This window comes from Fundulus heteroclitus, unplaced genomic scaffold (genome assembly GCF_011125445.2).
Source record: "Fundulus heteroclitus isolate FHET01 unplaced genomic scaffold, MU-UCD_Fhet_4.1 scaffold_616, whole genome shotgun sequence".
Taxonomy (NCBI): Eukaryota; Metazoa; Chordata; class Actinopteri; order Cyprinodontiformes; family Fundulidae; genus Fundulus; species Fundulus heteroclitus.
In genome coordinates this window covers 1-17,937 of record NW_023397051.1, presented here as the reverse complement: position 1 = coordinate 17,937, position 17,937 = coordinate 1, and the positions used below count along the sequence as shown (strand labels likewise).

The 17,937-nt window shown below is 37.4% G+C and overlaps 2 protein-coding genes across 2 annotated transcripts in view; both read right to left on the bottom strand.

Annotated features, from left to right (window-relative positions):
- Positions 1-1,088, bottom strand: part of LOC105939429 — a 51,689-nt gene extending 50,601 nt beyond the window's left edge. Inside the window, 3 exon segments of the mRNA XM_036133390.1 lie at positions 105-401; positions 509-829; positions 1,026-1,088. Of these exon segments, the coding sequence (XP_035989283.1) occupies positions 105-401; positions 509-829; positions 1,026-1,062 (655 nt within the window). The 5' untranslated portion in view covers positions 1,063-1,088.
- An 8-nt stretch (positions 1,089-1,096) lies between these two features.
- Positions 1,097-14,087, bottom strand: LOC118561342 (the record flags this gene model as incomplete). The annotated part of the gene is given in 17 exon segments (XM_036133391.1): positions 1,097-1,323; positions 1,431-1,751; positions 1,948-2,244; positions 2,352-2,672; positions 2,869-3,165; positions 3,272-3,592; positions 7,408-7,704; positions 7,811-8,131; positions 8,327-8,623; positions 8,730-9,050; positions 9,247-9,543; positions 9,654-9,848; positions 9,895-9,975; positions 11,089-11,385; positions 11,547-11,834; positions 11,952-12,239; positions 14,027-14,087. Coding segments are annotated over 17 exon segments (4,527 nt in total), but the record flags the coding sequence as incomplete, so codon positions are not given.
- Positions 14,088-17,937: the final 3,850 nt, after the last annotated feature.

The window sequence follows — 17,937 nt, the reverse complement described above, 5'->3', positions numbered from 1 at the left end:
TGCATTATCATTTGTCTTTAACATCTCTTTCTGATGCACTTACAGCAGAGAAACACTTCATCACAATTAATCAGTACAGAGCATAAATAAAATGATTGACATACCTCTGTTGACAGTCAGACTCTGAGTTACTGGTGCCATGTCGATTCTTGTGGCAGAGCAGCTCACTGTGTTGACTTTCTTCCATTCTTTAAGGTCTCGAGTTAATGTGCTGTATTTTTCTCCTGAATTGCTACCATCAGTTATCCCATTGGTCACTTGCTGTCCATTAATGTACCAACTGATGTTAGTATCAGATAAAATGCTTCTATCCTGTCCAGTAACAACACATTTGAGCTCTGCTTGTTTATTGGAGAACATTGCCTTAGGACTGGGAGGGCTCAGTTTCACAGTAACAGGTGCTAAATGTGAAGGAATTGGGAAAAAAAGAATATTATTCTTTCAGCTCTCTTTGTTGAAGAAATAACTCAAGATAACCCGTCATTGGCTTTAGTATAAAGGCGGTCACCTGCATGATCAGAGAACCTGGACACATATCGAGGTTTGACAGCTTGATCACTGCCTGCAGGCCAAACATTGCAGCTGAACATGTTTCTGTTCCAGCTGTCCTTGGTGATGGTGTAGAGGCTTGAAACCAAGTAACTGTTCCTTATCTTCTGTGTGGGTAAGTTAATCCCATCAGTGAAATTTTCAGGATCTTTCCCAGAACTTTCTGACCAGGCGATGTAGTAATCTTGCAGCCTCTGACTGGTGACCAGACACACCAGAGTGACTTCACTGTCTGTGCTATTTGGAGCAATTTGGACTTCAATGTTGGGCTGTTCATTTCCTAAAAGAGATTGTGCAGGTATTTAGTAAATTCATCCTTCAGAATGAAGTAGAGTGTTAGAAATATAATTTGTCAAAGGAACCACATATAATGCATTATCATTTGTCTTTAACATCTCTTTCTGATGCACTTACAGCAGAGAAACACTTCATCACAATTACTCAGTATAGAGCATAAATAAAAATGATTGACATACCTCTGTTGACAGTCAGACTCTGAGTTACTGGTTCCATGTCGATTCTTGTGGCAGAGCAGCTCACTGTGTTGGACTTTCTTCCATTCAGCAAGGTCTTGAGTTAATGTGCTGTATTTTTCTCCTGAATTGCTACCATCAGTTATCCCATTGGTCACTTGCTGTCCATTAATGTACCAACTGATGTTAGTATCAGATAAAATGCTTCTATCCTGTCCAGTAACAACACATTTGAGCTCTGCTTGTTTATTGGAGAACATTGCCTTAGGACTGGGAGGGCTCAGTTTCACAGTAACAGGTGCTAAATGTGAAGGAATTGGGAAAAAAAGAAAATTATTCTTTCAGCTCTTTTTGATGAAGAAATAACTCAAGATAACCCGTCATTGGCTTTAGTATAAAGGCGGTCACCTGCATGATCAGAGAACCTGGACACATATCGAGGTTTGACAGCTTGATCACTGCCTGCAGGCCAAACATTGCAGCTGAACATGTTTCTGTTCCAGCTGTCCTTGGTGATGGTGTAGAGGCTTGAAACCAAGTAACTGTTCCTTATCTTCTGTGTGGGCAAGTTAATCCCATCAGTGAAATTTTCAGGATCTTTCCTAGAACTTTCTGACCAGGCGATGTAGTAATCTTGCAGCCTCTGACTGGTGACCAGACACACCAGAGTGACTTCACTGTCTGTGCTATTTGGAGCAATTTGGACTTCAATGTTGGGCTCTTCATTTCCTAAAAGAGATTGTGCAGGTATTTAGTAAATTCATCCTTCAGAATGAAGTAGAGTGTTAGAGATATAATTTCTCAAAGGAACCACATATAATGCATTTTCATTTGTCTTTAACATCTCTTTCTGATGCACTTACAGCAGAGAAAAATCTCTTCACAATTAATCAGTACAGAGCATAAATAAAATTGATTGACATACCTCTGTTGACAGTCAGACTCTGAGTTACTGGTGCCATGTCGATTCTTGTGGCAGAGCAGCTCACTGTGATAACTTTCTTCCATTCAGCAAGGTCTCGAGTTAATGTGCTGTATTTTTCTCCTGAATTGCTACCATCAGTTATCCCATTGGTCACTTGCTGTCCATTAATGTACCAACTGATGTTAGTATCAGATAAAATACTTCTATCCTGTCCAGTAACAACACATTTGAGCTCTGCTTGTTTATTGGAGAACATTGCCTTAGGACTGGGAGGGCTTAGTTTCACAGTAACAGGTGCTAAATGTGAAGGAATTGGGAAAAAAAGAAAATTATTCTTTCAGCTCTCTTTGTTGAAGAAATAACTCAAGATAACCTGTTATTGGCTTTAGTATAAAGGCGGTCACCTGCATGATCTGAGAACCTGGACACATATCGAGGTTTGACAGCTTGATCACTGCCTGCAGGCCAAACATTGCAGCTGAACATGTTTCTGTTCCAGCTATCCTTGGTGGTGGTGTAGAGGCTTGAAACCAAGTAACTGTTCCTTATCTTCTGTGTGGGCAAGTTAATCCCATCAGTGAAATTTTCAGGATCTTTCCCAGAACTTTCTGACCAGGCGATGTAGTAATCTTGCAGCCTCTGACTGGTGACCAGACACACCAGAGTGACTTCACTGTCTGTGCTATTTGGAGCAATTTGGACTTCAATGTTGGGCTCTTCATTTCCTAAAAGAGATTGTGCAGGTATTTAGTAAATTCATCCTTCAGAATGAAGTACAGTGTTAGAAATATCATTTGTCAAAGGAACCACATATAATGCATTATCATTTGTCTTTAACATCTCTTTCTGATGCACTTTCAGCAGAGAAACACTTCATCACAATTACTCAGTATAGAGCATAAATAAAAATGATTGACATACCTCTGTTGACAGTCAGACTCTGAGTTACTGGTGCCATGTCGATTCTTGTGGCAGAGCAGCTCACTGTGTTGACTTTCTTCCATTCTTTAAGGTCTCGAGTTAATGTGCTGTATTTTTCTCCTGAATTGCTACCATCAGTTATCCCGTTGGTCACTTGCTGTCCATTAATGTACCAAGTGATGTTAGTATCAGATAAAATGCTTCTATCCTGTCCAGTAACAACACATTTGAGCTCTGCTTGTTTATTGGAGAACATTGCTTTAGGACTGGGAGGGCTCAGTTTCACAGTAATAGGTGCTAAATGTTAAGGAAGGGGGAAAAAAGAAAATTATTCTTTTAGCTATTTTTGATGAAGAAATAACTCAAGATAACCCGTCACTGGCTTTAGTATAAAGGCGGTCACCTGCATGATCAGAGAACCTGGACACATATCGAGGTTTGACAGCTTGATCACTGCCTGCAGGCCAAACATTGCAGCTGAACATGTTTCTGTTCCAGCTGTCCTTGGTGATGGTGTAGAGGCTTGAAACCAAGTAACTGTTCCTTATCTTCTGTGTGGGCAAGTTAATCCCATCATTGAAATTTTCAGGATCTTTCCCAGAACTTTCTGACCAGGTGATGTAGTAATCTTGCAGCCTCTGACTGGTGACCAGACACACCAGAGTGACTTCACTGTCTGTGCTATTTGGAGCAATTTGGACTTCAATGTTGGGCTGTTCATTTCCTAAAAGAGATTGTGCAGGTATTTAGTAAATTCATCCTTCAGAATGAAGTAGAGTGTTAGAAATATCATTTGTCAAAGGAACCACATATATTCAATTCAATTCAATCAATTCAATTCAATTTTATTTATATAGCGCCAAATCATGAAACATGTCACCTCAAGGCACTTTACAAAATCAAGTTCAATCATATTATACAGATTGGGTCAGATTATACAGATTGGTCAAAAATGTCCTATATAAGGAAACCAGTTGATTGCATCAAAGTCCCGACAAGCAGCATTCACTCCTGGGGAACCGTAGAGCCACAGGGAGAGTCATCTGCATTGTACATGGCTTTGCTGCAATCCCTCATACTGAGCAAGCATGAAGCAACAGTGGGAAGAAAAACTCCCCATTAACGGGAAGGAAAACCTCCGGCAGAACCGGGCTCAGTATGAACGGTCATCTGCCTCGACCGACTGGGGTTACAGAAGAAAGAGCAGAGACACAACAAGACAGACAAAAAAGCACAGAAGCACACATTGATCTAGTCTAGTAATCTGTTCTACATTAGATGGTAGTAGCGGGTGAGCCGTCTTCTCTGGATGATGTCACAGTTAACAGAACGCCAGACCAGGTGTACCTACTATGAAGAAAAAGAGAGAGAGCAAAAACTTAAAAGCTGAAATGATGATAGTCATTTCAATGTAATACAATGCAAAACTGGAGAACAGTAGACTGAAGAACAGTAGAAATCAGTAGAGTGAGAAAATTAGACCCTGATGTCCTCCAGCAGCCTAGGCCTATCACAGCACAACTATAGAGATAGCTCAGGGTATGAGCCACTCTAACTATAAGCTTTGTCAAAAAGGAAAGTTTTAAGATTAGTCTTAAAAATAGATAGGGTGTCTGCCTCACGGACCAAAACTGGGAGTTGGTTCCACAGGAGAGGAGCCTGATAGCTAAAGGATCTGCCTCCCATTCTACTTTTAGAGACTCTAGGAACCACCAGCAGACCTGCAGTCTGAGAGCGAAGTGCTCTGTTAGGAACATACGGGGTAATCAGAGCTCTGATATACGATGGAGCTTGATTATTAAGGGCTTTATACGTTAGAAGGAGAATTTTAAATTCTATTCTTGATTTAACAGGAAGCCAATGAAGGGAAGCTAAAATTGGAGAAATATGATCCCTCTTGTTGATTTTCATCAGAACTCTTGCCGCAGCATTTTGGATCAGCTGAAGACTTCGAACTGCATTTTGTGGACTTCCTGATAGTAAAGAATTACAATAGTCCAGCCTTGAAGTAACAAATGCATGGACTAGTTTTTCTGTCTTGTCAGAATTTAAATGCAGGAAATTTAAAGTCATCCAGCTTTCGATGTCATCAAGACATGACTGCAGTCGAAGTAACTGATTGGATTCATCAGGATTTATGGATAAATATAGCTGAGTGTCATCAGCATAACAGTGGAAATTAATCCCATGCAGTCTGATAATTTTGCCAATCGGGAGCATATATATAGTAAATAGAATTGGTCCAAGGACTGAACCCTGTGGTACTCCACAAGTGACCCTAGAGTTTGAGGAAGATTTATTATTAACATGAACAAACTGGAATCTGTCCGACAGATAAGATTTAAACCAGCCTAATGCTTTTCCCTTAATCCCTACAGTATGCTCAAGTCTTTGTAGGAGAATATTGTGATCAACTGTATCAAATGCAGCACTGAGATCTATCAGGACAAGTATAGACACAAGTCCATTATCTGAGGCCATGAGAATATCATTGGTGACCTTCACCAGAGCTGTTTCAGTGCTATGATGAGCTCTAAAGCCTGACTGAAACTCCTCAAGTAGGTCATTACTTTGTAAATGTTCACATAGTTGATTAGCAACTACTTTCTCAAGAATTTTAGATAAGAAAAGAAGATTAAATATAGGTCTGTAATTTACTAACTCATCTTGATCAAGAGATGGTTTCTTTAGTAAAGGTTTAATGACAGCTACTTTAAAAGCCTGTGGTACATATCCATTTACCAAGGATAGATTAATCATATCTAAAATAGGACCACTGATCAGAGGGAATACCTCCTTAAACAACTTTGTTGGGATTGGGTCTAATATACAGGTAGAAGGTTTAGATGAAGCTAAAATTTTAGATAGCTCAGAAAGCTCTACTGCTTTTAAACAGTTCAGACACTGCACAGGTTCTAAGGATTCCTCCAATGCTGCCTCACTTACTGAGGACGAGGTAATCATGTTTGGGAGGATGCCAATTATTTTATTTTTAATGGAATCAATTTTATTTATGAAGAATCCCATAAAATCATTACTGCTAAGAGCTAAGGGAATGGATGGATCAACAGAGCTGTGGCTCTGGGTAAGTTTGGCAACTGTACTGAAGAGAAATCTAGGATTATTCTTATTCTCCTCAATTAATCATGGAAAATATGCTGCTTTAACTTTGCGAAGGGTCTTGTTATACAACAATAGGCTGTTCTTCCAGATTAGGTAGGATTCCTCTTGGTGTGTAGAGCGCCATTTTCTCTCCAATTTCCTAACATTGTGCTTCAAGGAACGCAGCTCTGAATTAAACCAAGGAGTCAGCTTCCTGTGAATAATCACCTTCTTTTTCAAGGGAGCTACATTGTCTAATGCAGAACGCAATGACAAAGTCATACCGTTTACAAAGACATCTATTTGTGAATTGGAAGAAACAACATTGCTGCCATCTACAGGGCATTTCTGCAATACGGAGGATATTAAAAAGGGGACAGACTCTTTAAGTTTTGATACAGCATTATCCGATAAAGATCTACTATAATGGAACCCTCTTTTGGGGGTGGAGAACTCAGTTAGATTAAACTCAAATGTTATTAAAAAATGATCAGATAGGACAGGGTTGTGAGGAAATACTGTTAATTCTTCACAATCAATGCCATATGTCAGCACAAGGTCTAAAGTATGGAGCCAAGAGTGCGTCGGTTTATGCACATTTTGAGCAAAACCAACTGAATCTAGGATAGTTTTAAAGGCTACACTAAGGTTATCACATTCTGTGTCAACATGGATGTTAAAATCACCCACTATAATAGCCTTATCAGTATTTAACACCAAATCAGATAAGAAATCTGACAACTCATCCAAAAACTGAGTGTAAGGGCCTGGTGGACGATACAAAACAACAAACAGAAGAGGTTTTATTGCTTTGCAGTTTGGATGAGGGAAACTGAGGGTTATAATGTTCAAAAGAACTGTAGTTATTAATTGGCCTGGGACTAATTAATAAATCAGACTGAAAGATGGTTGCCACTCCTCCTCCTCTTCCCACAGATCTGGGAATGTGAAATTTGAATAATTGGAGGGAGTTGACTCATTTATACTAACATAGTCCTCTTGTAGCCAGGTTTCTGTGAGACAAAACAAATCAATCTGTTTATCAGAAATCAATTTGTTAACTAACAAAGTCTTTGGAGGGAGAGACCTTATATTTAATAGACCACATTTAATTGTTTTATTTTTAGGTTCATGGTGAACCGTATTGATTTTTATTAGGTTTTTATGATTTGTTCCTTTTAGATGAGTTTTTGATCTGTTAAGTTTTGGCCGTGGGAAAGACACCGTCTCAATAGGATAATGGATGGGTAACAGTACAGAAGCTGCAGAGAGGTGTGTTAAACTACGGCTCTGCTTCCTGGTCTGGACCCTGGGTTGTCAGCATTGAATTATTGCATTATCATTTGTCTTTAACATCTCTTTCTGATGCACTTACAGCAGAGAAACACTTCATCACAATTACTCAGTATAGAGCATAAATAAAAATGATTGACATACCTCTGTTGACAGTCAGACTCTGAGTTACTGGTGCCATGTCGATTCTTGTGGCAGAGCAGCTCACTGTGTGGACTTTCTTCCATTCTTTAAGGTCTCGAGTTAATGTGCTGTATTTTTCTCCTGAATTGCTACCATCAGTTATCCCATTGGTCACTTGCTGTCCATTAATGTACCAACTGATGTTAGTATCAGATAAAATGCTTCTATCCTGTCCGGTAATAACACATTTGAGCTCTGCTTGTTTATTGGAGAACATTGCCTTAGGACTGGGAGGGCTCAGTTTCACAGTAACAGGTGCTAAATGTGAAGGTAGGGGGAAAAAAGAAAATTATTCTTTCAGCTCTTTTTGATGAAGAAATAACTCAAGATAACCCGTCATTGGTTTTAGTATAAAGGCGGTCACCTGCATGATCAGAGAACCTGGACACATATTGAGGTTTGACAGCTTGATCACTGCCTGCAGGCCAAACATTGCAGCTGAACATGTTTCTGTTCCAGCTGTCCTTGGTGATGGTGTAGAGGCTTGAAACCAAGTAACTGTTCCTTATCTTCTGTGTGGGCAAGTTAATCCCATCAGTGAAATTTTCAGGATCTTTCCCAGAACTTTCTGACCAGGCGATGTAGTAATCTTGCAGCCTCTGACTGGTGACCAGACACACCAGAGTGACTTCACTGTCTGTGCTATTTGGAGCAATTTGGACTTCAATGTTGGGCTCTTCATTTCCTAAAAGTGATTGTGCAGGTATTTAGTAAATTCATCCTTCAGAATGAAGTACAGAGTTAGAAATATCATTTGTCAAAGGAACCACATATAATGCATTATCATTTGTCTTTAACATCCTTTCTGATGCACTTACTGCAGAGAAACATTTCATCACAATTACTCAGTATAGAGCATAAATAAAAATGATTGACATACCTCTGTTGACAGTCAGACTCTGAGTTACTGGTGCCATGTCGATTCTTGTGGCAGAGCAGCTCACTGTGTTGACTTTCTTCCATTCAGCAAGGTCTCGAGTTAATGTGCTGTATTTTTCTCCTGAGTTGCTACCATCAGTTATCCCATTGGTCACTTGCTGTCCATTAATGTACCAACTGATGTTAGTATCAGATAAAATGCTTCTATCCTGTCCAGTAACAACACATTTGAGCTCTGCTTGTTTATTGGAGAACATTGCCTTAGGACTGGGAGGGCTCAGTTTCACAGTAACAGGTGCTAAATGTGAAGGTAGGGGGAAAAAAGAAAATTATTCTTTCAGCTCTTTTTGATGAAGAAATAACTCAAGATAACCCGTCATTGGTTTTAGTATAAAGGCGGTCACCTGCATGATCTGAGAACCTGGACACATATTGAGGTTTGACAGCTTGATCACTGCCTGCAGGCCAAACATTGCAGCTGAACATGTTTCTGTTCCAGCTGTCCTTGGTGATGGTGTAGAGGCTTGAAACCAAGTAACTGTTCCTTATCTTCTGTGTGGGCAAGTTAATCCCATCAGTGAAATTTTCAGGATCTTTCCTAGAACTTTCTGACCAGGCGATGTAGTAATCTTGCAGCCTCTGACTGGTGACCAGACACACCAGAGTGACTTCACTGTCTGTGCTATTTGGGGCAATTTGGACTTCAATGTTGGGCTCTTCATTTCCTAAAAGAGATTGTGCAGGTATTTAGTAAATTCATCCATCAGAATGAAGTAGAGTGTTAGAAATATCATTTGTCAAAGGAACCACATATAATGCATTATCATTTGTCTTTAACATCTCTTTCTGATGCACTTACAGCAGAGAAACACTTCATCACAATTACTCAGTATAGAGCATAAATAAAAATGATTGACATACCTCTGTTGACAGTCAGACTCTGAGTTACTGGTGCCATGTCGATTCTTGTGGCAGAGCAGCTCACTGTGTGGACTTTCTTCCATTCAGCAAGGTTTCGAGTTAATGTGCTGTATTTTTCTCCTGAATTGCTACCATCAGTTATCCCATTGGTCACTCGCTGTCCATTAATGTACCAACTGATGTTAGTATCAGATAAAATGCTTCTATCCTGTCCAGTAACAACACATTTGAGCTCTGCTTGTTTATTGGAAAACATTGCCTTTGGACTGGGAGGGCTCAGTTTCACAGTAACAGGTGCTAAATAGTGAAGGAATTGGGAAAAAAAAGAAAATTATTCTTTCAGCTCTTTTTGATGAAGAAATAACTCAAGATAACCCGTCATTAGGCTTTAGTATAAAGGCGGTCACCTGCATGATCAGAGAACCTGGACACATATCGAGGTTTGACAGCTTGATCACTGCCTGCAGGCCAAACATTGCAGCTGAACATGTTTCTGTTCCAGCTGTCCTTGGTGATGGTGTAGAGGCTTGAAACCAGGTAACTGTTCCTTATCTTCTGTGTGGGCAAGTTAATCCCATCAGTGAAATTTTCAGGATCTTTCCCTAGAACTTTCTGACCAGGCGATGTAGTAATCTTGCATCCTCTGACTGGTGACCAGACACACCAGAGTGACTTCACTGTCTGTGCTATTTGGAGCAATTTGGACTTCAATGTTGGGCTCTTCATTTCCTAAAAGAGATTGTGCAGGTATTTAGTAAATTCATCCTTCAGAATGAAGTAGTGTGTTAGAAATATCATTTGTCAAAGGAACCACATATATTGCATTATCATTTGTCTTTAACATCTCTTTCTGATGCGCTTACAGCAGAGAAGCACTTCATCAGAATTACTCAGTATAGAGCATAAATAAAAATGATTGACATACCTCTGTTGACAGTCAGACTCTGAGTTACTGTTCCATGTCGATTCTTGTGGCAGAACAGCTCACTGTGTTGACTTTCTTCCATTCTTTAAGGTTTCGAGTTAATGTGCTGTATTTTTCTCCTGAATTGCTACCATCAATTATTCCATTGGTCATCTGCCGTCCATTAATGTACCAATTAATAGTAGTACTTGATAAAATGCTTCCATCCTGTCCAGTAACAACACATTTGAGCTCTGCTTGTTTATTGGAAAACATTGCTTTAGGACTGGGAGGGCTCAGTTTCACTGTAACAGGTGCTAAATGTGAAAGAAGGGGGAAAAAAGAAAATATTATTTTTTCTTTTCTTCCTTTTTGAGAACAAGTAAATTAAGATAACACACCACTTGTTTTTGTATAAGGGAGGTTCACCTGCATGATCTGAGAACCTGGACGCATAATGAGGTTTGACAGCTTGATCACTGCCTGCAGGCCAAACATTGCAGCTGAACATTTTTCTGTTCCAGCTGTCCTTGGTGATGGTGTAGAGGCTTGAAACCAAGTAACTGTTCCTTATCTTCTGTGTGGGCAAGTTAATCCCATTAAAGAAAATTTCAGGATCATTCCCAGAACTTTCTGACCAGGCGATTGTAATAATCTTGCTCCTCTGAACTGGTGACCAGACACACAAGAGTGACTTCACTGTCTGTGCTATTTGGAGCAATTAGGACTTCAATGTTGGGCTTTTCATTTCCTAAAAGAAATTGACAAATTATTTAGAAAATTCATACTTCAGATTGAAGTACAGACTTTAACAATATAATTTATCACAGCAACAATATATTATGCTTTATCATTTATTTGTAACATCTGTTTTTGATGCACTTACAGCACAGAAGCAGTTACCCAGTAAAGACCATACAATAAGTTGAAAGGCATACCTCTGTTGACAGTCAGACTCTGAGTTACTGGTGTCATGTCTTTGATCGTGGCAGAGCAGCTCACTGTGTTGACTTTCTTCCATTCAGCAAGGTTTCGAGTTAATGTGCTGTATTTTTCTCCTGAATTGCTACCATCAATTATCCCGTTGGTCACTTGCTGTCCATTAATGTACCAATTAATAGTAGTACTTGATAAAATGCCTCTATCCTGTCCAGTAACAACACATTTTAGCTCTGCTTGTTTATTGGAAAACATTGCTTTAGGACTGGGGGGGCTCAGTTTCACTGTAACAGGTGCTAAATGGGAAAAGAGGGAAAAAAATATATTTTGTCTTTTTGTAAACAAGTATCTTAAGATAGAATGATTGAATAGTATGCAATTACATATCAAGACCATCCTATTATACTTAGTATAATTTCTATAAAGTAAAAACAAAAAAAATCACAGTGTACTATACCTTTTGAGGCCTTCTTTTCATAATTTTGTTCCTTGTGAGTAACCCCACAGGTGTAAACAGCTTTATTGTCCCAGTCTGTTTTGTCAACTGTTAAGATGCTGACAGCCGAATAAACTGCTCCACTTTTTTGGGGATTGAAGCTACTGAAGCCAGTCACAATGTTGTTGTTGTTTTTCTTCCAACTGACTGACAGTTGTTTGGGGGCAAAATCTTTCATGGAACAGACCAAGACCTGTTTGTCTCCTTCTGGCACTGAGAGCAATGTTACATGTGGAGGTGAGATGACATCTAAAGAGATAGTGAACAAAAAAGACATTAGATTTAGATATTTGACGTTTCTCCCCTGAAAGAAATATGCATTATAGAAATGAAACAAAACCTTTGCTGTAATGAAAAATTACATACATCCCACTTGCACAGATTTTTCTCCTGTAGGATGAGTGAGAGAACACTTGTAGGACGAAGCCTCCGATCTTGGCACGCTGATCACACTGATTCCAGTGAATCTGTTGTTGGCGTTATTTTGAGGAAAAATATACTGGTCAGAAGCCACTTTAGTTTTGCCGGCATTGGTCCACTGGAACGTAACACCTTTTGGAAAAAAGTCCTGGGCGAGACAGCCAAAGGTGACATAATCCCCACTCTCAGAATCACATGGAGTTAGTGGGAACAGAGTTGGAGATGAAGATGTCTCTATAAAAGAAAAGAAAAAAAAGTTTGAAGTTTAAAGTTTAACATACAGAAATAAATATGCATATTACAAACACAGATCTTAAATGCTACTATGAAGCTAGTGCAGCTAATAACAACTATTAAATTGCCGGACTCTGGTATATATTTAAGGTCAAATAATTTAGATCTTATTTGACACAATTATTATAATTATAATAATAAATATTATTATAAATGAGTCATGAGTTCTCATTTACAAAATAAATCTATTAGAACATATATATTAAACTCATACCTGTATCCAGTGTCACAATGTTTAGAATGATAAATATTCAAGAAAAATATATGCTAATAGAAACCATAACTACTGCAAGTTTTACTTTTTTTTTTACATTATGTCAGCCTTTTTATTTATTTTACCTTAGAAATCTAAGTTTTGTATGGTAACAATGTTTTTTTCTCATTATTTGATGATATTTCTCCTTATTCTCATATTTGTTAACAAACTGTTACATAAATGAATAAAGAGGATCCCCATTCTATTAACATAACAATTAACATGTCAAACACTTACTTATAGTTGGATTTACACAATATTACCATCAACTGAAAATGACAATGCCTTTTAGATCTACAGAGGCTAATCTGTATCACGTACTTTTCAGCCGCTTGTTTTATAAATGTTTCTTTGGAATACGCATTTAGATTGCGCACTGAAAAAACTTTTAAGATAAAACATGTTAATTGTATTAAACTACTTTGTCTAAAGACTTAGCTTGTTATACACAACCAATAGGCTCAGCAGAAATGTACTTATTTAAAATGTGTGAACTTCTTAGTGACAATATTAATGCGATCACTACTATATTGTGCAACATGTTGGTTACAGGTAGATTTTAAGTTACAGCTACAGTTCTAGAGAGTTTTTCAGGTCTAAAATAAAATACATTGCATCTGCAACAGTTTTATTGTTGTTGTCTTGCTAATTTTCAGTATGTTTTACAACTGAAGAAGGACAGACTGTATAAAAGAGCGCGTCAGAAACATAATCAGAGTTTTACTCAAATTAAAGCTGGGGAAAGTCTAACACTTCTTTATACATACCAAATAGCTTGCTTCTTATTGCTTACTGCAGATTGCATTCAATACAATAAAGAGAATAAAAAAAACAACTTTACAGCTACGTAATAAAATACACATTTTTAAGCAAACTCTTCTGACTAATATCTAAAATATGAAGTCATGAAGTTAGCTGTTTCACTAAATACCTCAACCCTTAAAAATGAATATTTCTTTCAAGCTCCAGTCAATAAATAATATTGTCTTGATTATATATACTTTTTTAAGGAAAATAAAATTATTAGTACGTCTAGGCAGAACATGTTGAGTGCCTTTTATATCTGTAGAAAATGTGCTCTAAATTTGTGCAGCATAGTTATTGCAGTTTTTTTGATATGCTACGAAAGCTGTTGCTGGAAGGCATATTTATAAGTGACAATTATAAAGTAAAATATTTGGCAGATTGTTATCAGAACACAAAAACACAATGATCATTTGTTAATCGGTCCTATTGTTATTAAAAAATCAAATCAAACAACAATCTGTAGTAATTTATGCCACTGAAAAATGGTTGCGTTCACTACGTTGAAAGAACAGGCATGTTTGTTCTGCTCATCTGTTTCTGTCTGCATAGATTTTAGAAAGTTAAATAACAACAGAACATCTCTATCACCAAGAGAACAAATTTGAAAATAAAAATGTAAAAGTAAGAAATAGCAATGAGGAATAGTTTTTTAAATGTGACTTACCTGCTTAGGATATTATGACTTCGGTCCCCTGTCCCCAGTAAGTGAGTGCTGCACTCTCCATTTACTGCTTGAACAAAACCTGAGACAACAGAAAATACAAAGTAACCAAAGTAAAAAAAAAAAAGTAAAAAAAACCTCAAAGATGATAATAACTTAGACATACTTACGTCATCTGAGTCCTTGTTTCTAATAAGTCTGAATAAATTAAGAGTTGACATGAAGCCATACTTTATAACCGTAGCAGATCTCTGACTGAGATAAGAACCTAAGCCAGGTTCAATATATAATTTAGGATGAGGTATCAGCTGATAAAAGCTAGAAATGATATGGATTTCATTGTAATGTGAATTTTCCATTTTAATATATTATGCATGAAGGCATCTTTTGCCATCAGGTTTTTGAATGAGTGCATATTACTGTGGCCCCACCCACACTACAATAAACATTATAAGGAAATCCCCAACACAGGATGTACTGAAGCGTAACAAGCATCTCTGTGCTTTGAATACTCAACAGAATGAAAAAGATTAAAACCAAAACAATAAGATTTAGTTTGATTGACGTCTGAATGGGCCTTTGATTAATTTAGTTTCTGAATATATTTATTATGAATAACTTAAACAGACATATGTGAGATCCCAAAATAAAATAAAACAAAAAAAAAAATGTATTCAAATTTCAAAATATTTGAACACATTTTTTGTAGTGAAGAAACATTATGTAAACTTTGTTTTCTTGCTTACCTTCAAACATGAGCACTAACAATTTATAATTTTATCTTTCCAGTAAATGTTATCTTTTTCTGTGCTTAGCAAAGAAATACATTAAGGATGACAGATGTTCTTTTGAGGAAGTGTCGGTTGACAGTTCAGCTGAGTCCCGATGCACAGAGAGAAGCCATAAATATTTCTTCACAAATAAAGTTCCCTTTTCAGACAACTGTATCATTGCATACTGTATATATACTGTAACGTAATGAAAGATTGAACCATGTTTTTAATTTTAAATTTATGCACAGATGTGAGAAGTTAGTTTAGGTATAAAGCATTCATGCAACATATTTAGCAGGTTTGACCAAACACACTTATAAGGAGCAATTTTAGTTAAATACCAATTTGTTTTTATTGTTTTTAAGAAAACCCGCTCCATTTGGCCTTTTAGACGTTTCACAGAGGTCCTTCAACAACATGTGTGCTGCAACTTTAGATTTTATTGGCAGATTTTAAAATTTATTTTAATTGTGCACACTATTTTCCTTTCGCTTTAAAAAATTACAGACTCCCTCGGTAGTACAGAAACAAAATGCATATATGCCTTATCTGTTCTTTCCATGAAGTTTAACTTGACTGTTTCTTCTGCAAAGTTTCAGCTGAGGTCCCAGAGGTATAGAAGCACATTCAAATATATTTCTAAAAATAATTTTCTAGAAAACTGCAGAAACACCGGCATGTAACTGAAAAAACAGGTTCATGAAAAGCAAAGAGGCACTCATGTAAGAAAGAAAATTAAATTTTTGCTTAAAAGAAACATTACGAATTAATAGCCTTGTTAGCAATATTACTATCTCATTACAGAAGTAGCGCTAAAAATATTTTCTAACAGAAAAAATGGATGAGACTCATTTTAAAATGCATGTAAAAAAAACATATTATAGAAGGACAAAAAGCTGCTATGTTTCACTATATCATTACTGAAAACTTTTTATACCCAAGAAACACCAGAATGTTTCACATTTTAAAATATTTAATATATTATAACATGACATAAAACATGTGAAAGGTCTTGTAAATATTGGCAGTCATTATTTTTTTGCTGTGTCCACTGGAATCTCTATTGTTTCTTCTTCATCTGGAAACAAAGAGAACAGAAATATGTCAATTATAAATGTAAGGAAAACAGCCTGGATAAATAAGCAATGTAGATATTTATCTACAAGTAACTCTTAATTGAAATCTACAGTTTGTCTCGTGCTGTTGTCTTCCTTTTAAAGATCATCATTAAAAATGCACTTGTAAATGACTGATAAATCTAACTGAATTTAAGTCAGACACATTATTCTCCAGGCTACGATGAGATATGTAGCTATATTATTCTGTACAATCTAGATACAGAGGACACCCCTCCATATTTACCTGACCAGGCTTAAAATCATGCTATAGGAGAGAGAGAAGATGAAGAGGAAGATGAATGAGGAGGCTGTGGACCACAAGCTGTTGAAGTCTTCTCCTTCAGTGGCATTTTCAATGCAACTCAAAGCGATTGTCTCATTTATGACTGAGTAGAACCTAAGAAGAAGAATTACAATTTTTGGTAATAGAAATAAGTTATGTGTTTCTGGACATAACGTTTTTAAAATATAAGATTTATGTGATTGCAGGAAACAATGTCAGTCAGAGTGAAAAATCGTTTTCTTTTGCTTTCAATGGTTTTCATTCAGGCACACACAGAACAGATGTCTCCATGCAACATTTATTTGGGGCAGGTAGCACAGATAGCACATTCAATAAGATGCTAACAATTATGACAAGGACAAATCAACAGTCAGCAAGATGACAAAACAACAAAACAACAAATTTTTGATGCAGCAACAATGACATCACAGATTACATATTTTGACAACATAAAGTTTACACAAAAACATACTAAGCACATAACAACACATCACTTCCTGTAGTCTTGGGAATCTTCACCTGTACATCCTGAGTACTTAGATGCAGATTGGGGCTGCTAGCTTTTTCACGACCAGCAGCCATACATTACGCTGAACTGGTCAGTTCCCTCCCACTTTTTCTTGTTGATGGTGTAAAGGCTTGAAACCAAGTAACTATTGTTGATCTTCTGTGTGGGCAAGGTAATCCCGTCAATGAATGTTCCAGAATTATACCCAGCTTTCTGACCAAGCGATGTAGTAATCTTGCTCCTTTGAACTGGTGACCAGACACACCAGAGTGACTTCACTGTCTGTGCTCCCTGAAGGAAGTAGGACTGAATTTTGGCTCTTCAATCTAAAGATACAAAATACTCAGTGTAAATAAATTCAGATTGAAGTAGGGTTTAAAATTTTAATTTCTCAAAGGAACGAAAATTATGCAATTTTAACTTATTTTTAACATCTGTTTTTGATGCGTTCACTTGGCAGAAACAATCAGTAAAGAGCATAATAAAATTTGAAAGGCATACCTCTGTTGACAGTCAGACTCTGAGTTACTGGTGTCATGTCGTTGATCGTGGCAGAGCAGCTCACTGTGTTGACTTGTTCCATTCATTAAGGTTTCGAGTTAATGTGCTGTATTTTTCTCCTGAATTGCCACTATCGGTTATCCATTGGTCACCTGCTGTCCATTAATGTTCCAACTGATCAGTATCAGATAAAATGCTTCTATCTTCCAGTAACAACACATTGAGCTCTGCTGTTTATTGGAGAACATTGCCTTAGGACTGGGAGGGCTCAGTTTCACAGTAACAGGTGCTAAATGTGAGGAAGGGGAAAAAAAGACATTATTCTTTCAGCTCTTTTTGATGAAGAAATAACATCAAGATACCCTTTATTGGCTTTAGTATAAAAGGCGGTCACCTGCATGATCTGAAACCCTGGACACATATCGAGGTTTGACAGCTTGATCACTGCCTGCAGGCCAAACATTGCAGCTGAACATGTTTCTGTTCCAGCTGTCCTTGGTATGGTGTAGAGGCTTGAACCAGTAACTGTTCCTTATCTTCTGTGTGGGCAAGTTAATCCCATCAGTGAATTTTCAGGATCTTTCCCAGAAACTTTCTGACCAGCGATGTAGTAATCTTGCAGCCTCTGACTGGGACCACACACAGAGTGACAGTCACTGTCTGTGCTATTTGGAGGCAATTTGGACTTCAATGTTGGGCTCTTCATTTCCTAAAAGAGATTGTGCAGTATT